A 23,755-nucleotide genomic window follows, 5' to 3' on the forward strand; every position below is an offset into this window, starting at 1 on the left:
GAATTAGTGACATCTAGTGGTGAAGAATGCCCAGAAGACAGTGGAGATTATTGTGGACTTCAGGAAGCACACAGCCCCACTCCCCCCCATCATCCTGACTGACACCCTCATAACCTCTGTGGACTCATTCCGCTTCCTGGGTACCACCATCACCCAGGACCTGAAGTGGGAGCCCACCATCACCTCCGTCATAAAGAAAGCCCAGCAGAGGATGTACTTCCTGAGGCAGCTGAAGAAATTCAACCTGCCAACACGGACGATGATGCAATTCTACACTGCAATCATCGAGTCCATCCTCAGCTCCTCCATCACCGTGTGGTACGCTGGAGCCACTATCAGGGACAAACAGAGACTGCAGCGTGTTGTGCGCTCTGCTGAGAAGGTGATTGGCTGCAGACTCCCATCTCTGCAGGACCTGTACACCTCCAGGACACTGGGGCGTGCAGCTCGGCTCTCAGCTGACCCTTCTCACCCTGGACACAGTCTGTTTGACCTGCTCCCCTCAGGCAGGAGGCTTCGGTCCATTCGCACCAGAACCTCTCGCCATAAGAACAGTTTCTTCCCCTCTGCTGTTGGACTCATGAACAATAACCATATGACTGTTCCCACCACTAACACATGACCCTACACTGTGTTCACTGCATCATTCCATGTTTGGCACTGATCACCAACTGCACTCATGTATATATCTATCTACTTAGCACTTTTAATTTTAATTTTTATGTTTATTTAAGCGTTATATGACAGTATGTTTGCACTAAGTACCGCAGCAATTTCCTAATGTTGTAAACCTGCTCAACATTTGGCAATAAAAGCCTTTCTGATTCTGATTCTGATTGTGATTCTGAGGCTGCATAATTACAACAAAAAGAAAACCGCACACACAGGTCCTGGTGAGGCGCTCAGTTCAGTGTAAATTATAAAAGATGTGTACAGAGCCGGTGTTGGGTTTGTCCATCCTGGCCTGCTGTGGAAACAGGATAAAAGGAGCTAACAAAATTTAACAGAAGCTCAGCAGTATCTAGTTATGGTTGATTGATTAAAAATAACTACAAATACTATATTTAGTTTCGTTCTGTGTCTGTGAACAGACCTCATTAAATCAGACCTTTAAATTGAGCCTCAGGTTTCTGTACCTGTGACAGATGAGGCTGCAGATGTTTTCCATTCTCAAAAAGAACATCTCTTTAAAACCTTTAGGCGATTTCCTTAAATGTGTCCCAAACCTTCCCTTTAACTCAAAAAATAAATAATAAAAATGTTCAAAGGTCAAAGGTTAGAGTCACCATGACCTCATAGAACAACTGGCAATTCAAAGATGGCAACTATGACACAATTTCACAAACAGGCCTAATAAAATAAAATGATAAAAAGACATTTTAGACCCAAAAGTTTAAAGGTCAGGTTTACTTTGGCATCATTTTGCTCTGGATTGTAAAATAGCAACATTATTTGGTCCCCACCTGAAAGTCTGAGTCTGAAGAGAATGATATAGAGATCCTACCTCAAAGCACACTGTGCGCTGTCGATATTACGTGCTGCACAATAATGTTTAATATTTAGTATTTACTAATATTCTATTACTAATTTTCCCATATATCATCGTGATGTTGTTTATTGTATTGCTCTCGTTTTCTTCTGCTTTTCTTTTTTCTTTCTCAGCAGGTGATCCAGGTGATTGATATATGTATTTTTTTGTCTGCTTATTTAGTTGGTTTTTGTTTTTTTGCCCTTTAACCCCGTTCCTCTTCTCCGCTGTTTTTCCCCCCTCTTCCTTTCTCCCTTTTCTTTTCCTCATTCAAGTCTGTCCCGTATCTAGCAAGAGAAAATAAAAAATAAATAAAATAAACAATAAAAGGTGAATCAAATAGACCATTACGGCAAGGCTGGGATGGTCAATTTGGTAAAGTAAATCCGTTGGGCATCTTTCTTCGCCTTTAGACGATTCTGATGGCAAAAGAGCCAAACGGGACAGGCAAAAAAAAAAAAAGAAAAAGAGAGAGAATGATATAGAGAATCTATATCGGAAAAGGTATTTTAGTACTTCTGAAAATGGTTAAGTATCATGCAGTTTTTAGGATCTGTGCATAATGTTGTTGTGTTCTCATGAGCAGCTGCGCACCCCAGAGAGCTTCAGTGGGTAAATATCGCCACCTTGTGTTGAAGTAGAGGATTCACTCCTGCTGTTCAATACTAACTCAATAGTTTATAAAGTTTAATATTCAAAGTGATCATTGTAAATTCTGTTAATATAATTGTACTGTAACTTTTCTTCGTTTTTCCTGTTTACAATGTTTGTTTGTTTGTTCTTGGTTTTTTTTACAAAGCAAAAGGAGGTGATGAGCACTGCACACAACAAAGGAGTGCATCAGTGTAAGTTTAACAGTAAGATAACACCTTTTGCCATTAATTCACAAATCAGTAACATTTTTTCTTACAATTTTATTTGCAGTTGTCATTTTGGCATATAATTAACACAACATGCGTAATTCACACTCTCTGCTCTGTCAGTTCCTGTCTCCACCTACACCATGTGACTTTTAGAGGGTGAGGCACTTGTGTGCACTTGTTTCACAGGGTTCAACCGCTACGCAGGACTAGGCCAAGGCTTGGACGGAGGGAGAGGCATCTTGTGCCCAGAGCCATGGACTACCAGCAGAAACTGGCTGAAAAACTCACCATCCTCAATGAGAGAGGAAATGGGGTGCTCATACGAATGAACTACATTAAGAAGGTGAGGGGGAAAAGAGGAAGAGTTAAGAGACGAATGGTGTGATCTACAAAGATGAGAAATAAGGAACTTCTTGTTCATTTAATTTATTTTGGTGTAAATATGAGTTAGCAAATGATAAAAATGTATCTAAGAGCAAACACGTAAGAACACACTGATTCAGCGCTTAGCGGTAAATTAGATTTGAAGTTATTGTGAATCATTTTCTTTTCAGTTTCCTGATAACCTTTACAAAGCAGTGATAGGTTCACTGTACAGATCACATCCTTATAGCAGCAATAAAAACAATAACAACGTTTGCTAATAGTTTAAGAGCTGAACATGTTTCATTTTTAATGCACGGAAGTAACAAACTTCAAACAGGAGCTATACCAGTACAGATGACATGAAATTTACAAATTCTCAAACTCAAGAGGGTTTTCTGAAGGTGGAGTTTAAACTCTGGTTATGAGATATAGAGATATAAAGAGATAAACTATGTGCTGGGGGCACTGTTTTGTGTGTTTACTGGCTTTGCAGGATGGGAAAACTGTCAACTGAGGCTCTAGCTGAATGTATTTTTGAGGAGAGGAAGTGCAAACAGGAAGTTGGTCTGTGCTGTCAGTCAACTCAAATTTCAGTTACTTTGAACATAAAGCTGTAAAACTCCCACAAAAGCAGTAAAATTAGTGAATAAATAAAAATATACGATCGTTTTAACCACATGTGTGTCGATAGCGCGAGTCTTGGCAATTGTAAAATGACTGGAGAGACTAATGGATTCACACCGACAACCAACACATTTCGAGAAACGGCAGTTTGCATCCATGTGCATGCACATACTGTATGTTTCTGTTCATCAAGGGGAAGTGGATAAACAGCTGAGACTTCAGCAAAACCCCAACAAATGCATTTTTCCACTTCTGCCCTCACACTTGTGAGCTTTGAGCGAAGCCTTTTGCTCTCAGCGTCTAAACAGCCCTACAGGAACAGTTTTATGTTAATGATCTTGCTCAAGAGGTTGTTTAAAGGGGTAGTGAAAGCACAGCCAAGTTACTTTACTTGTTTTCTTGTCATTGGCATTTTCTACCTAGCGTCTATCGACTCTTAAAAATAAAAACAAAAAATAAAAGCTATGAAACTGAAATGTGAAAACATGACATGTTCCTGTCCTTAATCTCCACACCGCTCATCTAGACATGTGGAGATCCCAAACTGCGCCCCTCCTTCCTGACAGATAAGGCCATGGAATCTGCCATCAAGTATATCAACAAGAAATTCCCCAACATCGACTACAGGGGAAACATTGTAAGTGCAAACCGCTTTTGTTCAACTTTACTTTTCCCCGAATGTTCGTCTCGATGTTTTTCTTCTTGTTTTGTTGGCTTGTGTTCATAAAGGTTCTGTTTCTTGAAATGAAAATGAAAACATCATTAAATATGCCAGAAAGTGCTTTGCTTGTGTTGTACCAGAAAGATTAACGTGCGAAAATGAAAGTTTGAGCTCTCGAGAACATAAAATTGATTTATGAAAGCAACACTTCTGTGTTTTTTTGCAGTGCGCTGTAAAGTATTTACCAATTTGCTGATGTTCTTTATGTATTATGTTCGTGTATTTCTTGTAATTCATCAATCACTGTCAACAACAGAGGAAGTTAAACATCACCTCACATCTAACCACTGATGTCTTCATTATTGTTTAGCAAAATCTGACCAGCATCCAGCGACAGAAATCAGAAGTGCTGTCCAACACAACGAGCTACTACGAATCGTTCCTGGATGTCATTGAATTCAGGGTGAATATAGTTGTTTTTCATCATCTCACATTTAAAATCTCACAGTTGTTTTTTGATATTGAGTATGTTATTGAAACATAATATATGGTAAATGGCCTGTATTTGTATAGCGCTTTTACTAGTCCCCCCTGGGGACCCCAAAGCACTTTACACACACATTCACACACTGGTGGAGGCAGCTACAGTTGTAGCCACAGCTGCCCTGGGGAAGCGAGGCTGCCATATCGCGCCATCGGCCCTTCTGGCCAACACCAGTAGGCGGTAGGGTGAAGTGTCTTGCCCAAGGACACAACGACCGAGACTGTCCGAGCTGGGGCTCGAACCGGCAACCTTCCGATTACAAGGCGAACTCCCAACTCTTGAGCCACGATCACCCCTAACCCTAACCCTATATGATGATTGAAAAAGTGAAAGTTAATCACAAACACTGAAAATTACTTGTGCATCATTTCTTATGTAGACCTGTGAAGACATCTTGAGCCGCCGCTCATTTCTTTATATTTTGCTTTTAAAGAACCCGACTTTCTTATAATTTTTTAAAATTGTCTTGAGCAATAGTTCTGCAGGCTTTCTGGAGGTTATTCAGTCTCTATTATGGTTGTGCTGTGTGGCAGGCAGGATGTAGGACACAGAGACAAAGTAATTAACAAAAAGGCAGCAGTTTTATTGCTGGAAAATAGACACAAACACTGGGTACATGATCACTGAAAAAGAAACAAACAAAAGATTAACTTCAACTAAGAATCATGCACTTAACTACAAATGACTAGACAAGACTTGAGATCATATGATGTGGCTAGCAGTGTTGGGAAGGTTACTTTTAAAATGTATTCCATTACAGATTACAGAATACATGTCCCAAAATGTATTCTGTAATGTATTCCGTTACGTTACTCAATGAGAGTAACGTATTCTGAATACTTTGGATTACTTAATATATTATCATGCTGTTTACAACTACATGAATGTACTATTGCTGTGATTTATTACTGTTACTGAAGGTCCGCGGCTCCGAACCGTAGTAAAGGGACCTCTGGCTAATACGGTGGGTTCTGTGTCGGGCTGGTAGCCGAAAACTAGCTTTACTTTGTTGTCTGGGTCAACTTTGCTAGCGAGAGACAGAGAGAGGCGTTGAAAGGCTGCTCCAACAGAACTTATTGTTTTTGGAGGAAAACACGAACACGGTGTACAGTCGAGTCTTAATAGCTTACTTACAACTGGGCTCGTCAGGCACTCTTCTTGGCTGCAGTGGTTATTATTATATTTACATGCTTCCAGCTCCCGTTTCTGCTCGATGACAGCTCGTACTTTTCCTTTTTCTCCCTCCCTCGCTCACAGACACATAACGTGTATGGCAGTCCATTCTCCCTGCAGCACGGACTACACTGCCTATGATGCTACATTCTTTAGAGCTATACCTGTAGCATTCTGCCTATTAGCTTAGCACAACAACAACAAAAAGGCCTCTCTCACCCAGGACACACGCAGAGAGAGAGCGGCACCCTGTAACCATGGCAACCGTAACGCTGCCGCCTGGAACAACAGAACGTAGCTGTCAAACAAAAACCAAACAGTCATGACCCGCCACAATATGAAACAGGGAAGTACCGCCGTGTAATCCATTTATTTCAACAAAGTAACTGTATTCTAAATACCACCTTTTTAAACGGTAACTGTAACAGAATACAGTTCCTCATATTTTGTATTTTAAATACGTAACGGCGGTACATGTATTCCGTTACTCCCCAACACTGGTGGCTAGGGAACCTGGCACTTATGCAGGAACACACAGCAAAAGAAGAGGACGCGACAACAAACAGGGGAAGACTGAGGACTTAAATACACAGGCAGGATAACGAGAGGATGGGAAACAGGTGGAAACACAGCTGGGACGAATCAGACAAAAATAAGACAAAGGGGAAGCAAAACTGAACACACTAATATAGTGTTACTTTGACAGAGACTGTCAAAGTAACACTTGGCATATGCACAGAGACACAGAGGCATGAGTGACTGGATATGAAATGTGGAACACGAGGAGGACACCGTGACTGAAACTAGAAGCTAAAAACAAATATAACATGAACAGAAAACCATCAAGAGAACAAAACCATGAATAACAATAATTGAGGGATAGAAATTAAACACAAAACACTGGGCCACAGACCCAGTGCCGTGACAGTGCCTCTTAAAGTTTTTCTTTGGCTGCTTTTTCACTCATTTTTTGTTCTGTCCAGACATTGTACCTGATCACTTTCAGAGGAATACTTTTGTTTGTTAAGCCACGTAACATTGACCTATGAATCATTCAAGAATAAAAAAGACACATAAATCAAGGGCTGAACAAGCATCTACACATAAACCAATTTTTATCTCGTTGGAAAGAACAGCTTTTTCTTATGTCTTTAGTTGAATCTATAAAAAATACTAAAGATAAGCATAAAATGAAACCAACAAAATGAATCTCAAAGAAAATTAGCCAAAAACCTGGCACTATATGATGAACGGTGTCTGAAAGTCCTCATGAAACAGGAAAAAATTCCAACAGAGACCAGGATTAGAATCCGAGACGTGCACCTGGATCTTCAGTTCATCCATCTACCAAAGTCCCATCAGATATGATGGTGGAACTGAAAATCAGTGAGAGTGATGAAATTAAATCATTTCTGTGCAGAGGAGTTTTTTTGTTTCCTGTTCTCATGCTGTCCTCCTATAGCCCAGCATGAGTAGAGGTCTCTTTTTTTCCTCTTGTACTTTCCCATTGTAGTGTACATTTCAGTGGTTTTTCTGTAATGCAACCGTTCTCTGACTTGTATCCCCATGTGATGTCTGTGTCGTGTGTGTAAGGTCGGGGGGCGGGTTCATTCCACTGCAGGGCAACCTACCACTGCATGTGGCGAATAAAATTTGAACTTGAACTTAAATCTGGAAGGAGAAGATCAGCAGAGAGGTACAACAGCGAGTGTCCATAGTGATCTATAACACATGGTGGAGGCTCTGTCATAGTTTCAGTCAGTGCTGTTGGGGATCTTGTGATTTCAGGCCACCATGGAAAGTCTCTGATTGACAACAGATTAATTTTTCAGCTTAGCAAACACACTGTGACCTGAATAGAAAAATATACCGTGGAACGTTATCAGTCATGGACTGTCCTCCCCAGAGCCAGGACCTCAACATTACTGAGGCAGCCTGGGATCATCGGGAATGGAACAAAGGGCATCCAGAATCCTAAGAGGACATTTGTGATGTCCTTTGAGAAGCCTGACCTATTCCTGAAGACGACTTAACCTCCTAGGACCTGGCGTCCACATATGTGGACATCACATTTTGGGTTATTTAGACCAAAATACTGAATTTTGCTCTACAAGGGCCTGATATCCACTTACGAGGACATTATACTGCTACTGTTCTATCAAAATTTTAAACGAATATCCTCATATTTGGCTCTTATTTTTCTTAAAAACAAAAATAAGGTTAAAAAAAAATCTGGTAATTCTTTGTTTTTACATTCATCGGGCCCCAAAATGACCAAATATCAAAGAGAAATTAAAAATACATGCCGTGGAAGAGTTCGGGTCTTAGGAGGTTAAAGAAATTACAAGACAGTCTGAGAGAGTTCAGCCTGTGTTGAAGAATAAAGGCGATCATGCTGAATATTGACTTACAAGCTCATTATATTTGTACAAACTCAGTTTTGGCCTTATTTGTGGTATTTCTATGTATTCTTGCATACGGTTCAATAAAATGAACCCATTTCCTGGTTTCATAGCAAAATATAGGATATAGAAGAAATGAGTGGTGGCTCAAGACTTTCACTCTACTGCATAAGAAAAGACAAACCTGAAAATAGAGCGTAGTGCTGGCTGTAAACAGAGTGCAGTTTGTCTCGTTGTTCGCGCTGCACATTCACTATTTCAGACCTTTTGTTGTTAGAATACATTTACATATAGAGTGGTTTATTGTGACCTAAGAAAGCAATTGATTATATTGCATACACCGAGGGCAGTTAGCTCATTGTGGTTTTAACACCTTTCTCAAAATATTCATTTTTCTCTGTGTGGGAGGTTGCAGCAATGCCAAGACATTCGTGGTATTTGTAAGACTTCAATCATGAAGATACAAATTATTCATGATTATAAAGTTTTCTTTAAAAATGGACCAAAGGCAAATTTTCTTATTATGCAGGTCTGTCATTTGTAATCCAATCCTCCTTTTTCCATTCAGGACCATGTTTATGAGTTGCTGAACACCATAGACGCCTGTCAGTGTTTCTTTGATATAGTAAGTATTCACTGTGTGGGTAGTGTTTTGGTGAAAACATTAAAGTTGTTACCTGTTCGCTTTGGTCACCAGTCTGCTGCTGTGTTTCTTATTCCTGCAGCCTGATGACACATTGCACACTATGTTGCTTTTTCTTCTCACGCCCGAGCTTCATCTTCTTCTGCTATTGCCACATTTAAAATTGCACCTGTTCTTTATATTTCACACCAAACTCATCCAAAATAATCTTTTTGCCTTTAATATGTGATAGGGATGCACCGATACCAATACTGGTATCGGGTATTGGGGCCGATACTGTAAAATGTGTGTGTACTCATACTCGTAAAAGTTAACCGATACCATGAACCGATACCAACTTATTTCATTAATCAGAGGGTGACTTGTCATTTCTGTTGTAGTTTGTTAGATTGGCCACTAGGGGGCCAATTATTATTTTATTTATTATTTATTTTATAATTTTTTATATTTTATTATTTATATAATAATTATTATTTTGTTTGTTTACAATATGGACACTCTGCAATAATTTAAAAGTTTATTTTATTCACAAACCTAATTTGTATTTATTTTATTCCAAACAGAAGTGTTTATTTATTATTCTGAAAGCTCGAGACAGTGCCAATAGTTCAGTGATATTTTGTAAAATTACAATGTGGAGACTCTGCAATAATTTAACAGAAGTGCTTATTTTTCAATTGAAATTTTTTTGTGGTCATTTTTATTAAGATTTTATTTTTTATCGGCAGGGAATATAATAAAACCTGTCTTCCAATTAATTGTATTCGTGTGTGTGTGTGTGTGGTAGAAGTATCGTTTTTTGTACTCTGTATCGGCAAGTACTCAGATCCAAGTATCGGTTTGAAAAAATTGGTATCGTTGCATCCCTAATATGTGACATCTGAAATGGAACGTAGAGCAAATGATGACACTAAAATTGTGATTTCAGACAACCAACTTTGACTTCACCAAAAACTACTTGGATCTGATCATCACGTACACGTCCGTTATCATCACGCTCTCTCGCATCGATGATAAGAAGGCCCTGGTGGGAATGTTCAACTGCGCCCACGAGATGACGAATGGAAGCAGGTGGGAAAAGATGGACGCCTCAGCAAACGCCGTGCAGCTTTTTAAAGCGGCAGCAAACAATTCAAATGCTAAACCAGGGGTGTCAAACTCAAATGCTCAGTGGGACAAAATTCAAAACTGGAACAAAGTCGCGGGCTAACGTTAATATTTATTGAAATATATTTATTCCTCCAGATATAAGAATGAATCTTTTCTTATGGACTCAAAGACGTTTTGCTGAAAAACTGAATATGGAACAAGCAAAGCTTAATACTAAACAATATATACATTAGCTGTATAATACCAGTAGGCCAGCTCTGATAGTAAATTGGTATGGCTTCGCGGGCCAAATGTAATTAGGCTGCAGGCCAAATTTGGCCCGCGGGCCAGAGTTTGACACCTATGTGCTAAACGCTTCATCCACAAATACTCCAATTTTTCTAATCATTATAATAAATTTGAATTTTAAGCATTAGTTACTACTTACTTTAAAAGCCACACTTTGTTTGGCTAATGCAAGGCCATTTGCAGCAACCCCAGTCAGATGTTTCTATTCTCATTAAAACCTTGTAAGTTGGATTAAAATAGTACTGCTCTTATCATGCCTATACTGAATGTGACCCTTACAGTGACCCCTCCTACCCTCGGCTGGGCCAGATGTTTCTGGAGTATGATCATCCCTGGAAGAAGCTCACGGAGGAGTTTGGCCCTCATACAAAGGTAAATTCAAAAATGTGTCATTAGCTGTCCAAGTACAAAGGTAAACTTTAAATACAGTAAAGTATTCAAAATGCTAGTTCTTTTATATAAAAGGTGTTTTTCTTTTTACCTGAAGAACCCAAGTTATTTTGCGCCTTCACCACTCTATGAAATAAAAACCTTTCTATTATAGTTTGCCTTTTTCTCCACTATTTTGTTTTTCATTGATTAAAAGGGTTTAGTCATGGGTTATCTTGAAATATGCCCGTGTGCGTGCAACAAAACAAATCACCATTTATGAGGTTTTTAATGCGTTGCCTTCTCTCAGAATTTCGTCCTTTTGGCTTTTTAAATGTTCTCACTTTCCCTCCGTCTTCCTCACTCGGTGTCCTTTGCACCTCTATCCCTCTGTCAGGCTGTGACAACAGCATTGCTTTCGCTGAAGATGGTCTACCCACGGAGGAACCTGCCAGCAGAGCAGTGGCGAAGCGCCCAGCTCCTCAGCCTGCTCAGCGCTCCAGCTGCCATGCTGGACTCAGCCTGTTGTGACACTGTGAGTCTCATTTCCTCTCATACCCTCAACTCCTGTTTTGAAATAGTGAGACGAGGTGTAGCGAAATATGACAATGTTTTACTACCAGCATAAGAGTGAACGCATTTATTCAGGTTATTTATGTGAGTTCTGTTTTTATTCTGCATCTTTAAAACACTTAATTATGAAAACTGTGTGCCTTTACCTTTTTTCTGCTTATGCCCCGACTTTTGTTATATTGAATATACTTTGTCTTGTATAAAAATCTACACTTTGGAAGGCAGCGAATACTCCTGCAAATGAAAAAGGACCAAAACACAGTATAGAAAAGGGATGTATAACAGCTGAAGTAAAGACTTTATTCATGTTGCTAACAGTAAATGAGTCTGTGGGAGTTAATAAGTTGGTTGTCTTCTACAGATGGCGTGCGAATACCTGTCTATGGAGACAATGGAGCGTTGGATTATTAGTAAGTGTTTCTATCTTTCCAATTTAAATGTATTTGTTACAGAATTTAAGTGGTTTGAGAACCTATTGGATATACCTGTTACACTGCTGAAATGATGGGCCAACTCATCTCCAGTGCAACATATTTATTTTTACAGAAAACTGTAAAGACAGAAAAATGTCTGATTAATCAGTTCTTTCGGCACGCAGGCCATACGCTGCCTCTTCACCACTGACACTACTTCTTCTAGTGTAGCTGGCATTACTTTATACAAGTAGCTTATACAGTTTCATATTCACATGCACCACTCTTATAAACTGCTTAAATCACAAAAATACATTTTACTATACGCATGAATAACATAGTGAACTCTCATTACAGTTTTATCTTGTTTTTACTTCTGTTTTGATCTATTTATAAACCTGTCTTATTAACTGTATTTATCAAACTAATCTCTTTCAAATAAATGTTTTTCTTAACATATTTTTATAGCATTCACTCTTCATGAACTAAACATAAAGCAATTCACATTTTCTCTTATTGTGCAAAATATATCTTGTGGCTTTAACCCAAAAATACACCTGCAATGAACTCACAAACTTTAGGTACAGTCTAACACTTGGATCGGCACAGGCTAACAACTGGACCAACTTGGAAATTAGATCTTTAGCTTAACATTCACCACAAACAATACATTTATCATTAATCGCCACTGCTGCCTGTCACGTTTAGAACCTCTGTTTTACATTATCAACCACCCAGCTTACCTGTAAAAACACAAAAATGTCTGATTAATCAGTTCTTTCGGCGCGCGGGCCGTACGCTGCCTCTTCGCCACTGACACTACTTCTTCTAGTGTAGCGTCAGCTACCGATGCGTACAGGACTGAGCGCCCTCTGCTGGTGGAACTTATACAACAGTAAAACTGACATTACAGTGGCCTTACTAAAAGAAAATGTCTCTGAGCATCAAATAAAATGGGGGGCTACTATTTTCATGTCTCTGTCTTTAACATAGTGCCACATACCCACATGTAACACACATGAGAAAAATGGGTGCACAGTAATAGTTAAGCCACCCCTCATTTATTTATGATTTTGTGAGGAAAATGGGAAATAGATGCAGTGATTTATAGAAATGTGCAAACATGAATAAAAACACGGCATGTAAGTTAAAAATTGAGTGTGTACACTTCTAAGGAACCTGGGCTCTCTGTCTTGTCATTTCTTTAAGTAGTCTTCATTCTCTCACCCCAAATGGTCGCGGCAGATGGCCCCGCCCCTCCCGGAGCCTGTTTTTCCTGGAGGTTTCTTCCTGTTAAAAGGGAGTCTTTCCTTTCCAATGTCGCCATATGGGGGTCATATGGTTGTTGGGTTTTCTCTGTATCTATTATTATAGGGTCTACCTTACAATATAAAGCGCCTTGAGGCGACTGCGTTGTGATAAACAACACTGTAGAAATAAAGACTAATTTGAGGCTCTTCGAAGGGTCCAAAGCTCTTCTTTGGATGATGCCTGTCTTTTGTTCTGTTCTGTGTTAAAATGATCCCACACTGCTCCAGGAATGTTGAGGTCCGGGCGCTAATTTAGCACACCTCAGCCTCTGTTCCCTGTTGCCCTTCATGAGAATGGCTTCTTGACAGCCAGTCTTCCACAGACACCAATTCTAATGAAGGTTCAGCACACAGTTGATGGTTAAACTGAAGCTCTAGATGCGTCTCTGAGGTCCTGTGTCATATCTTTGTTGGCTTTTTTTTGCACCATTTCCTAAGATCGTCACTGTCAGATACTGTTTGTCTGCTGTAGATAGTAGTTTAATCAGGCCTGGTCCTTCTTTTGTAATTCACTTTTCCAGTTTCCTCATTTTTTTTTAGGACATACTGCACACCATCCCAGGACTAGCCAAGCTTTGGACTCATAGCACTAACGAAAGGTTAAAAAACTGTGTTTATTCTCTAGGTATTGGGATACAGTGTAAAATGTAAATAAAAACATGATTCAGTGATTTGCAAATCTCATAAACCCATTTTTATTCACACGTGGAACACAGAAAACATATCAAATGTTCCAACTGAAAAAAATTAAGAAAAAAATAGAGTTAATTTTGAATAGGGTCATTTTTCCCACTGTGTAGCACCCCTCTTCTTTTAACAACAGTAAACATCTGGAGCTGAGGAGAGCAGCTGCTGAACTTTAGGGAGAGGAATGTTGTCCCGTTCTTATCTGATATTGGATTGCAGCTGCTCGACAGTCTTTTTTGTTGTATTTCTCGGTTGGTGAAACATCTGGAAACAGGCTAGTTCAGCACTTGGACTCTTCTACAGCATGAAGCCATACTGCTGTATGAGATGCAGTATGCGGTTGTCATGATTCAGCTGTGTGCAGGCAGGAATTGGACCCAACCGCAAACTCAAGGGAAACAGGACTGAACTCAAAATGCCAGCTTTTATTGCTGAACAGAAAACTTTACCAAACCTAAACTGGGAAGATTCTAAGAAAACACACACAGGGAGCCGCAGAGAGAAACACACAGCATGAGGGAGGACGCAACGCTGAACGCAGGAAGACAGAGGACTTAAATGCACACATGAGATGATCAGGAGAAGTGGCAACACATGGGGAAACAGCTGACACACATGAACATAACGACATCATAGGGGAAATGTAAAACTAAACACAGGAACACAGGACCTCTTTCAAAATAAAACAGGAAACATAATGAAACACAGACCTGACAACATGAACTTAACAAAAGACATGAAACATATGAAGGGCAAGGAAGACTTAACACTAGGGCTCCTTGAAAAATAAATAGGGGACACCTCATGGCCAGGGTTGGGCGACCCGATTGTCTTCACCCTTACCAGTGTGTGAAATTATTTTTTTAACCATTTGACAAAGTGCGTCCCTTTTCAGCTCAATACTTTTGTTTCTAAATACGGAACGATTCCGTTTTTCAAGGGACGGTTGGCAACCCTACTTAACACAGGGGATGAAAACACAAAGGGAATCTAATAAACAAATGAACTTCACCAACTTAATGAGCTTAAACAAACATCAACATCCAAATAAATTAGAACGACAGACCCAGGGACATGACAGCGGTCATGGGGCGATCGTGACTCAAGAGTTCGTCTTGTAATCGGAAGGTTGCCGGTTTGAGCCCCGGCTCCGACAGTCTCGGTCGTTGTGTCCTTGGGCAAGACACACTGTGTGTGAATGGGTGGATGATTGTGTATGGTGTAAAGCACTTTGGGGTCCTTAGGACCAAGTAAAGCGCTATACAAATACAGACCGTTTACTATTTAGAGTCATTATCTGGATGGGAGCATATGGTGTTCTAAAAGCTTTCATCACTGTTGGTGCCTTTCTAGATGTGCAAAATGCCAATTTCACAGGCACTCATAACATTCATAACCATCAGAAATGCAGACTTTTGAACTGACCTTGACATCAAGATGGTTTCTCTTCTCTTTAGTCCAGAGGATGTGGTGTCCATGTTTTCCAGAAATAACTCCAGATTATGATTCCTCTGACCCAAAGCTTTCCACTTTGCCTCAGCCCATTTTAACGACTTCTGGCCCAGAGAAGAGGGCAGATGGAGTATCCATCTATCCATCTGACAGAGGCTTATCCTGCATTTGTGTGAACCGTGTCCACAGACAGTGATTTCTGGAAGTGTTTCCGAATCATGCTTGTTTTTAATGAAGAGCCACCTGAGAGCCCAAACATCACGAGCACCTTATTTTAAATTTTGGCCGTGGTTTTGCACACAGAGATTTCTCCAGAGTCTTGGAACCATTTGATGTTTTTATGTAATGAAATTTTACGTTAAGGAATATTATCCTGAAATTGCGCCACATTTTGTGGATGCACTTTTTTGTATACTGGCAAATCTCTGTCTATCATCAACCCAGTTATATTACAGAGTGTTGGAAATTTACCTTATTAGAGGTAAAATGCTCCTTCAGCTGTAGCTTTAGTATCAGTTATTTCTTCTATGATTTTCTTAGCCACATTCCAGCTTTTCCAAGATGTGTTGTTGCCGTTAAATTCATACTTGCTATCTTAAAACTAGGGATGGGTATCGTTTAGGTTTTATCCGATACCGGTGCCAAACTGGTACTTTTGAAATGGTGCCGGTGCTTAAACGGTGCTCAAACCGGTGATTAAAGAATGGAAAACACAAAATTGGTCCAAAAACCTCTCGTGTTCAGCTGTTTTTTTTTGTTTTGTTTTTTAAAGATAACAATGTTAGCCTTTTCTGCAGCTATGGGGCATATATGGTATCACTCTGGGCTGGAAGCAGTGCTTAAACAATGGAAAAAACACAAACTTTGTCCAAAAACCTCTCATGTTTAACTGTTTTCCACTTTTTCTTTGGTCATTTTAGCCTTTTTGTCCAGGGTGAAGGGAGTATCTGCCATCAAACAAGAAGACAGCCGCATGTAGCTATGATGATGTTTGCTAGTTCACCTTACATGCATTAATTTAATAACGTGGTTAGCCTACTCAACGTAAATTACACACAAACAACATTAAGCTACTCACGCAGAGAAGAACGGCTGCTGCTGCATCATCATCCGTCATCATTTCTGCTACACTGGCAGGGCTAGGGGCCAGGACTCTCCTCTTCGGTTTTTTGGGGCATGTTGCTAACTCCGGGTCGATAACAGGCAACCCACAAGCAGTAGATGTGCTCGGTGTGAGGTCTCGCAGCAAGCTATCAAATACGGCGCATTTCTCGGCTTAAAAAAACGCTACGCGTCGCCAGGTGTTTCATCGGATTTGAGGTGTTACCTCCTTTGACAGCATCACAGTATCAGCTTAAAGCACTTGTTGCAGCTGCTGAGTTTGCATATTTTGCTGTGAAGTACAGCCAGACTTTGACCGCTTCGCCTTGGTCATTTTTAATCTGTAGCTCTGCTCTAAAAGAACATACGTACCTGGACCCGCCTACTATCCTCGGAAACGTAAAATGATTGGCTAGAATCTAAAGTGTATCATTCCATACCAGTTGGTGGCGGTAATGCACCTTTCCGTTGTTTGCCAACCGCCAATACAAATGTAAGGAAGAAGAAAGTGTATCACAGCTCAGGAAAATAAAGCACCGAAATGTGCGCTGCTTTTCGGTCTGGTTACTACCGTTTATGTCCGGTACCCATCCCTGCTTAAAACGATACATTTTCTCAGCTTAAATATCAGATACTTTTGGGAATTCGAGTTGTGAAAAGAAAGAAAAGAAAGAAATATGTAACATAGTAACTAGCAGTATTCCTTCAGTTGTGTAGACTGTTTGATGACAGTTGCTAACTGTCCTTCCTGTAGTTGGCTTCCTGCTGTGCCACAGCAGCCTGAATTCAAACCAAGCCTCCCAGGAGCTGTGGAAGATGGGCCTGCGAAGCGGCATCTACCTGACCCTCACCAGAGATGAAGTCCTCAACATACACAAAGTGTCAGAGGACCTCTTCGACAACATTAAAGGGTACGCAGCCGACGCTGCTATAGTGTACTCTGCATTGTGGACTGTGAGAAAAAGCCCCTAATTAAGAAATCGGATCATGAGTATGAAATAATGCACTCTCACATATCAGCCAGGTAGCGAAGATGAATAGATTTTGAAATGTATTTTACATGTTCTGAGATTTCAAGCTGTCAAAGCTGACAACCAGAGCAGATCGGCTCCTTAACAGACTCGCACTGTAATTGAAATTAGGAATAGAGGGATAAACCGTCTATTGATAAGAAACAGATCTTTCTGTGATTGTGGTGTGATTTACAGTATAATGTTTAGAGTATCCTCTTGATTTATAGTGCAGTATCTTTTCATATATTAATTTCTAATAAAAACTGAGACTGAGGTTAACATGACGCTAATAAAGAAAATGAAGACACTTTGTCATTATCGCAGCAATATTTGATCTTATTAACATTTTTTTCTTTTTCATCAGATATAGCAAACGAATTGCAGACATCAAGGAATGCCGTGAGCATGTTTTAGTCAACGGGTAAGCCTGGCAGGAGATTACATGTTTTTATTTCATGTGTTTTATCTGTGACATGAGCTATAACACCAGTAACCTTGTGTATTTTTCTCTGGATAGCGGGGCCATGCACAGAGAGAGGCGGCATTTCCTCAGAGGGGCATTGAAGGAATTATGTAAAGTTCTGGAGGATGAGCCTGGACTTCTGGGACCTAAGGTAGACCAGCGACGTCGTTATTTCACAAAGACACATTCACATTGTGATAATTGGCCGTAGACATCACACATCCAGCAGTCTCACATTTCATGGTAATTTAACTGCTACCAAACCAAATCTGAAACTTTTTCCTGACATTCATTTTTCTTCTGTGTTCTGTGTGCCAATCAAATCCCCAAGGCGCTGTTTGTCTTCATGGCTCTTTCATTTTCCCGTGACGAGATCCTTTGGCTCGTCAGACACTCTGAGAATATGCCAAAGTTAAAGGTTCCCGAGGACTACATTGACAAGTAAGTGCAGAGAAAATAAAGCGTGGCTATGGGCTGCTGTAGCTGCTAATGATGCTGACGCTGGGCAGAGATCAGCAGCAGTGAAATAAATGAGGCATGCCAGTCACAAAAAAAACCCTTTTTGATTTGTATATCCAGTGTTGGGGAGTAACGGAATACATGTACCGCCGTTACGTATTTAAAATACAAAATATGAGTAACTGTATTCCGTTACAGTTACCGTTTAAAAAGGTGGTATTTAGAATACAGTTACTTTGTTGAAATAAATGGATTACACGGCGGTACTTTCCTGTTTCATATTGTGGCGGGTCAGGACTGTTTGGGTTTTGTTTGACAGCTACGTTCTGTTGTTCCAGGCGGCAGCGTTACGGTTGCCATGGTTACAGGGTGACCTCTCTCTCTCTGCGTGTTTCCTGGGTGAGAGAGGCCTTTTTGTTGTTGTTGTGCTAAGCTAATAGGCAGAATGCTACAGGTATAGCTCTAAAGAATGTAGCATCATAGGCAGTGTAGTCCGTGCTGCAGGGAGAATGGACTGCCATACACGTTATATGTCTGTGAGCGAGGGAGGGAGAAAAAGGAAAAGTACGAGCTGTCATGGAGCAAAAACGGGAGCTGGAAGCATGTAAATATAATAATAACCACTGCAGCCAAGAAGAGAGCCTGACGAGCCCAGTTGTAAGTAAGCTATTAAGACTCAACTGTACACCGTGTTCGTGTTTTCCTCCAAAAACAATAAGTTCCGTTGGAGCAGCCTTTCAACGCCTCTCTCTGTCTCTCGCTGGCAAAGTTGACCCAGACAACAAAGTAAAGCTAGTTTTCAGCTACGAGCCGACACAGAACCCACCGTATTAGCCAGAGGTCCCTTTACTACGGTTCGGAGCCGCGGACCTTCAGTAACAGTAATAAATCACAGCAATAGTACATTCATGTAGTTGTAAACAGCATGATAATATATTAAGTAATCCAAAGTATTCAGAATACGTTACTCTCATTGAGTAACGTAACGGAATACGTTACAGAATACATTTTGGGGCATGTATTCTGTATTCTGTAATGGAATACATTTTAAAAGTAACCTTCCCAACACTGTGTATATCTGATGTTATCATGGCTTCAACTTTCAAATCACAGTTTTCCGTGTCCTTTCATTCTTTTCACAATATATTTTTTTAAATTTTCCAGTCAGCTGGCTGAGTTGCTGTACTACATGGAGAAATTAAGAGGTCTAATGAGGAAGTACAACAACGTAGTTCAGCGTTACCATGTTCAGTACCTGGCACAGTTTGATGCCTTAGTTCTCAACGACACCATACAGGTACCTGTGTGTGAATATACAACAGTAGTTTAAAGCACACAGTGTTTGTTTATTAGAGTTTTTATAAGAGTATTTTCTTTTTCCCATCGTAGAACATGTACGTGTGTCCGGAGGAGGAGTCAGTCCTAATGAGCTCGTTTGTTTCAACTCTCTCTGGTCTCTCAGTCAAACAAGGTAACACAAGCAATACTGAGCATTTACCTGTGAATAGATAAATAAAGACACTTATCAGTAACCATGACTGGCTTTCCCCTGCAGTGGACAACAAAGAGGAGTTTGACTTCAGAGCTCTTAGATTGGACTGGCTAAGATTACAGGTAAGCAAGTTTAATGCATAGACTGTGATGTAGAGTTCAGGTAAAATGCATGTTTGCAGCAGAAACCAGCGTCGCATCTTCATCTTTTTTAGGCCTACACAAGTGTGAATAAGGCCCCCCTTCCGCTAAAGGACTATCCCGACTTGGCGAAAGTGATGAACTTGACGCAGTTTCACACGAAGATGGTGGACGCTGTAGAAGAAATGCTGTATGAGACATCTGAGCTGTCCATCTTCTGGTCAGTGTAAATGTTAGACCATGTGATTTTTAAATCTGTGTTTTTCTCAACACAGTTCAACTGTCAGACAAAGTTGGAAGTTGTTCCATCTCTGTCTGCGATTCTCTTCTTTCATGTTTTGCATATTTCATTAGGGTTTTTTTTGACTACTTCATAGCTTATGTACCTAAAAATAATAACTCCTTGCAGCAGTTTTTAAATTTTTTTTTTTAAATCTGGTTAATTTGATTGGCTGTGCTACAGCTCACGCACACATACGTACGGAGTGTGGTTTGAATAAATGAATTGAATTAATGGTGCACACTTTCTATATAATATGCGTGTTAAATTTTATATTTGGGGTGAAATATCAAGTCTCTTCAAGTAAACCGGTTCAAGTCCAATTCAAGTCCCAGGTCATTGGTGTAAAAGTCCAAGTCAAGTCACAAGTCTTAGAATATTTTTTCAAGTCAAGTCTAAAGTCATAAAATTAATGACTCAAGTCTGACTCGAGTCCAAGTCATGTGACTCAAGTCCACACCTCTGCTTCCCTTCTCTTCTCCTCTCCTCCCCTCCTCTCCTCTCCTCTCTTCCCTTCTCTTCCCTTCCCTTCCCTTCTCCTCTCCTCTCCTCCCTTCCCTTCTCCTCTCCTCTCCTCTCCTCCCTTCCCTTCCCTTCTCCTCTCCTCCCTTCCCTTCTCCTCTCCTCCCTTCCCTTCTCCTCTCCTCCCTTCCCTTCCCTTCTCCTCTCCTCCCTTCCCTTCTCCTCTCCTCTCCTCCCTTCCCTTCTCCTCTCCTCTCCTCCCTTCCCTTCTCCTCCCTTCCCTTCTCCTCTCCTCTCCTCCCTTCCCTTCTCCTCTCCTCTCCTCCCTTCCCTTCTCCTCTCCTCCCTTCCCTTCCCTTCTCCTCTCCTCCCTTCCCTTCTCCTCTCCTCTCCTCCCTTCCCTTCTCCTCTCCTCCCTTCCCTTCCCTTCTCCTCCCCTCCCTTCCCTTCTCTTCTCATCTCCTCTCCTCTCCTCCCCTCCTCTTCTCCTCTTCCCTTCCCTTCCCTTCTCCTCTCCTCCCTTCCCTTCTCCTCTCCTCTCCTCCCTTCCCTTCCCTTCCCTTCCCTTCCCTTCCCTTCTCCTCTCCTCTCCTCCCTTCTCCTCTCCTCCCTTCTCCTCTTCCCTTCCCTTCTCCTCTCCTCCCTTCTCCTCTCCTCCCTTCTCCTCTCCTCTCCTCTCCTCTCCCCTCCCCCCTCCTCTCCTCTCCTCTTCTCTCCTCTCCCCCCTCCTCTCCTCTCCTCTCCTCTTCTCCTCTCCTCTTCTCTTCTCTCCCCCCTCCTCTCCTCTTCTCTTCTCTTCTCTTCTCCTCTCCTCTCCTCTCCTCTCCTCTCCTCTCCCCTCCCCTCCTCTCCTCTCCTCTCCTCTCCTCTCCCCCCTCCTCTCCTCTTCTCTTCTCTTCTCTCCTCTCCTCTCCTTCCCTCCTCTCCTCCCTTCCCTTCCCTCCCCTCCTCCTCTCCTCTCCTCCCCTCTTCTCCTCTCCTCCCTCCTCTCCTCTTCTCTTCTCTTCTCTCCTCTCCTCTCCTTCCCTCCTCTCCTCTCCCCTCCTCCTCTCCTCTCCCCCCTCCTCTCCTCTTCTCTTCTCTTCTCTTCTCCTCTCCTCTCCTCTCCTCTCCTCTCCCCTCCTCTCCTCTCCTCTTCTCTTCTCTCACGACTCTTTTTTCTGTTTTACAGCTTCTACCCTCGTGTCTTTGAGAAGATGTTTACCCAGAGCAGCGAGGAGGCGACCATGAAGCGTTACCTCATGGCCTTCCCTTTGGTCTGTTCTCACTTCAGTCAGAGTGGAGACCCTCTCTGCCCAGAAGAGGTCAGTGTTCAGTTATCGTGCTGAGGAAGCAATAAATCACCAGCTAAAGGTGGTGAGGACAGCAGACATGATTGTTGATTTGTAGCTCTCGTGGTGAATCGTAGTTTATGACTGCTATATGCATTATACACTGATGACAAAGTTAATAATTTTACACAGAAATAGAGACTTCTTTTTGTTGTGACTAAATGAGTGCAGATTTATGCATCTACACTCTTTCCCAGCTCAGTCTGCAGTACTTAAGTTGATTAAAACAGCTCATTTTTGCATTTGTGCTTTTGACAGTGTGTGTGTGTGTGTGTGTGTGTGTGTGTGTGTGTGTGTGTGTGTGTGTGTGTGTGTGTGTGTGTGTGTGTGTGCCAGCACACACACACACACACTTGTGTTTCTTGTGTCTCCAGGTAGAGGCAATGGAGAAGAGAAGTCTGCGCCTGTGTGTCACCTTCTTGGAGCAGATAGCCAAGCAGACCAGCACTGTTGTGTTAGAGATATGTGCTGAGCAGCGCAACCTCTGCGATCAGGTGAAGTCCCAGTCTATTTCGGGCTGTAAAAAACTAATTATCTAACAGATTTGCCCTGCCAAAACCCATATCCAAATGTAATCACACTTGCCATAGCTGGAGGCAGGGAACAGACTTGGGAATTTGAATAAAATGATAAGGCAGGTCTGCATTTCTGGATTTGATTAAGTCATGTTGTTTCTTTAATCCCTTGAGAAAAATGTGATGAAACGGTTACTTTTTGACGAGATTTCTGCACTGCGAATGAAGAGTTGCATAATGTGTTTTTGAAGATGTCACTTTGTATTTGCTTACATGGATTTAATTCTACCACCCTCCTTCTCTCTCTTTCTCAATCTGTCTTTGTCTTTCCCCTTTCTTTTTTTGCATGCACATCCTACTTGATAACCCCTCAGCTGCTGCCGAAGCACTGCGCGGAGACCATCAGCGCTGCCCGATACAGAAAGCAAAAAAAGCAGATGCCAAAAAAAGGAGAGGTCCAAAAAGAAAAGCCAGGCGCTGAGAGCCTCAGGAAAGACAGGACGGTCGCTAACAAGTCAGCTTTCTTCTTGTTTCCCCTGATTATTTTCATCTCTTTCTCAAGCATATGATTTGATTTCACCTTTTCTGAACCGGCAGATGGTTTGAGTATGTCTAGTTTAGCTGACGCACCCCTATTACTCTCTGGAAATGCTTTTTTTTTCAGCAGACCTCATTAAAGTCAAAGAGCAGTTACATAAACACACGAGAGAATCGGATCAAATCAGTTCTTTCACTGCCTCGCAAATGTCTTGCTTTTAGTTATTAGGAAAAGAGGATGAAAGTACTCTTTCGCGAGGTGTAATTGATTTTGGACTTTAAGTCCCTCTGAGGTGAATCAGTCAAGCCTTTAAATGTGAAAAGAAGCACCGTCGCCCTTTAGATGGAACACACAGCACTGTTTTACTGGCATCACGTTTTATTCCAGTGTTTTCAGCGTCTGATCACATTCTGTAAGTAGCCAAATTTAGAAAGCTCGTTAATAAAGTTGTAATTCTGTCAATTCATTTCTCCTCCCCTCAGCCTCAGCTTACAGATAAACCAGATACGTTTTACAGTGTCGAATATTTGTCTTTACAATTATACCCTCCCTTCTCTCTTGCCTCCTTTTTTCTAGCATGGACAAGCTGCACCTGATGCTGACAGAGCTCTGCTCCTGCTACAGTCTTTGCGGTGACTTTGTTGTTTTCGACCACATCGTCGTCCCTACAGAGTTCCTCATATCTCAACTTGAGACGCGTCTTTCTGAGTATGTGGGGATACGGGTTTTTTTATACTAATCAAATGCTCATAATTGCTTTAATTGCAAAAAAAGATCTAATGTTAATTTATGCTATGCAAATGTAACATTGTGCATATCAACACAATGCTCACTATATGTTAAAATACTTGAATGGGAGCTGCATGCATTCTGTTTAGAAGTGTCACCTCTATTATGAATAGAGCTTGCAGAAGTATTAAACCTAAAAAGTAATAATTTTTTTGCAGGACTTGAC

The 23,755-nt window shown here is 41.2% G+C and overlaps 1 protein-coding gene across 1 annotated transcript in view; it reads left to right on the forward strand.

Moving 5' to 3' along the window:
- The first annotated feature begins 2,580 nt into the window (after positions 1-2,580).
- Positions 2,581-23,755, forward strand: part of nckap1l (NCK associated protein 1 like) — a 30,930-nt gene continuing 9,755 nt past the window's right edge. Inside the window, exons 1-20 of the mRNA XM_087841063.1 lie at positions 2,581-2,734; positions 3,908-4,018; positions 4,413-4,505; positions 8,730-8,786; positions 9,733-9,875; positions 10,484-10,574; positions 10,969-11,106; positions 11,506-11,554; positions 16,862-17,018; positions 17,485-17,541; positions 17,638-17,734; positions 17,915-18,024; positions 19,207-19,339; positions 19,432-19,513; positions 19,598-19,656; positions 19,749-19,894; positions 21,588-21,720; positions 22,122-22,241; positions 22,637-22,776; positions 23,377-23,508. Coding sequence (XP_087697189.1) covers positions 2,645-2,734; positions 3,908-4,018; positions 4,413-4,505; positions 8,730-8,786; positions 9,733-9,875; positions 10,484-10,574; positions 10,969-11,106; positions 11,506-11,554; positions 16,862-17,018; positions 17,485-17,541; positions 17,638-17,734; positions 17,915-18,024; positions 19,207-19,339; positions 19,432-19,513; positions 19,598-19,656; positions 19,749-19,894; positions 21,588-21,720; positions 22,122-22,241; positions 22,637-22,776; positions 23,377-23,508 — 2,138 coding nt within the window. The 5' untranslated portion in view covers positions 2,581-2,644. The remainder of the gene's footprint in view (positions 2,735-3,907; positions 4,019-4,412; positions 4,506-8,729; positions 8,787-9,732; positions 9,876-10,483; positions 10,575-10,968; positions 11,107-11,505; positions 11,555-16,861; positions 17,019-17,484; positions 17,542-17,637; positions 17,735-17,914; positions 18,025-19,206; positions 19,340-19,431; positions 19,514-19,597; positions 19,657-19,748; positions 19,895-21,587; positions 21,721-22,121; positions 22,242-22,636; positions 22,777-23,376; positions 23,509-23,755) is intronic.

The sequence above is a fragment of the Neolamprologus brichardi genome, chromosome 5 (genome assembly GCF_056152115.1).
Source record: "Neolamprologus brichardi isolate AB-2024 chromosome 5, ASM5615211v1, whole genome shotgun sequence".
NCBI lineage: Eukaryota > Metazoa > Chordata > Actinopteri > Cichliformes > Cichlidae > Neolamprologus > Neolamprologus brichardi.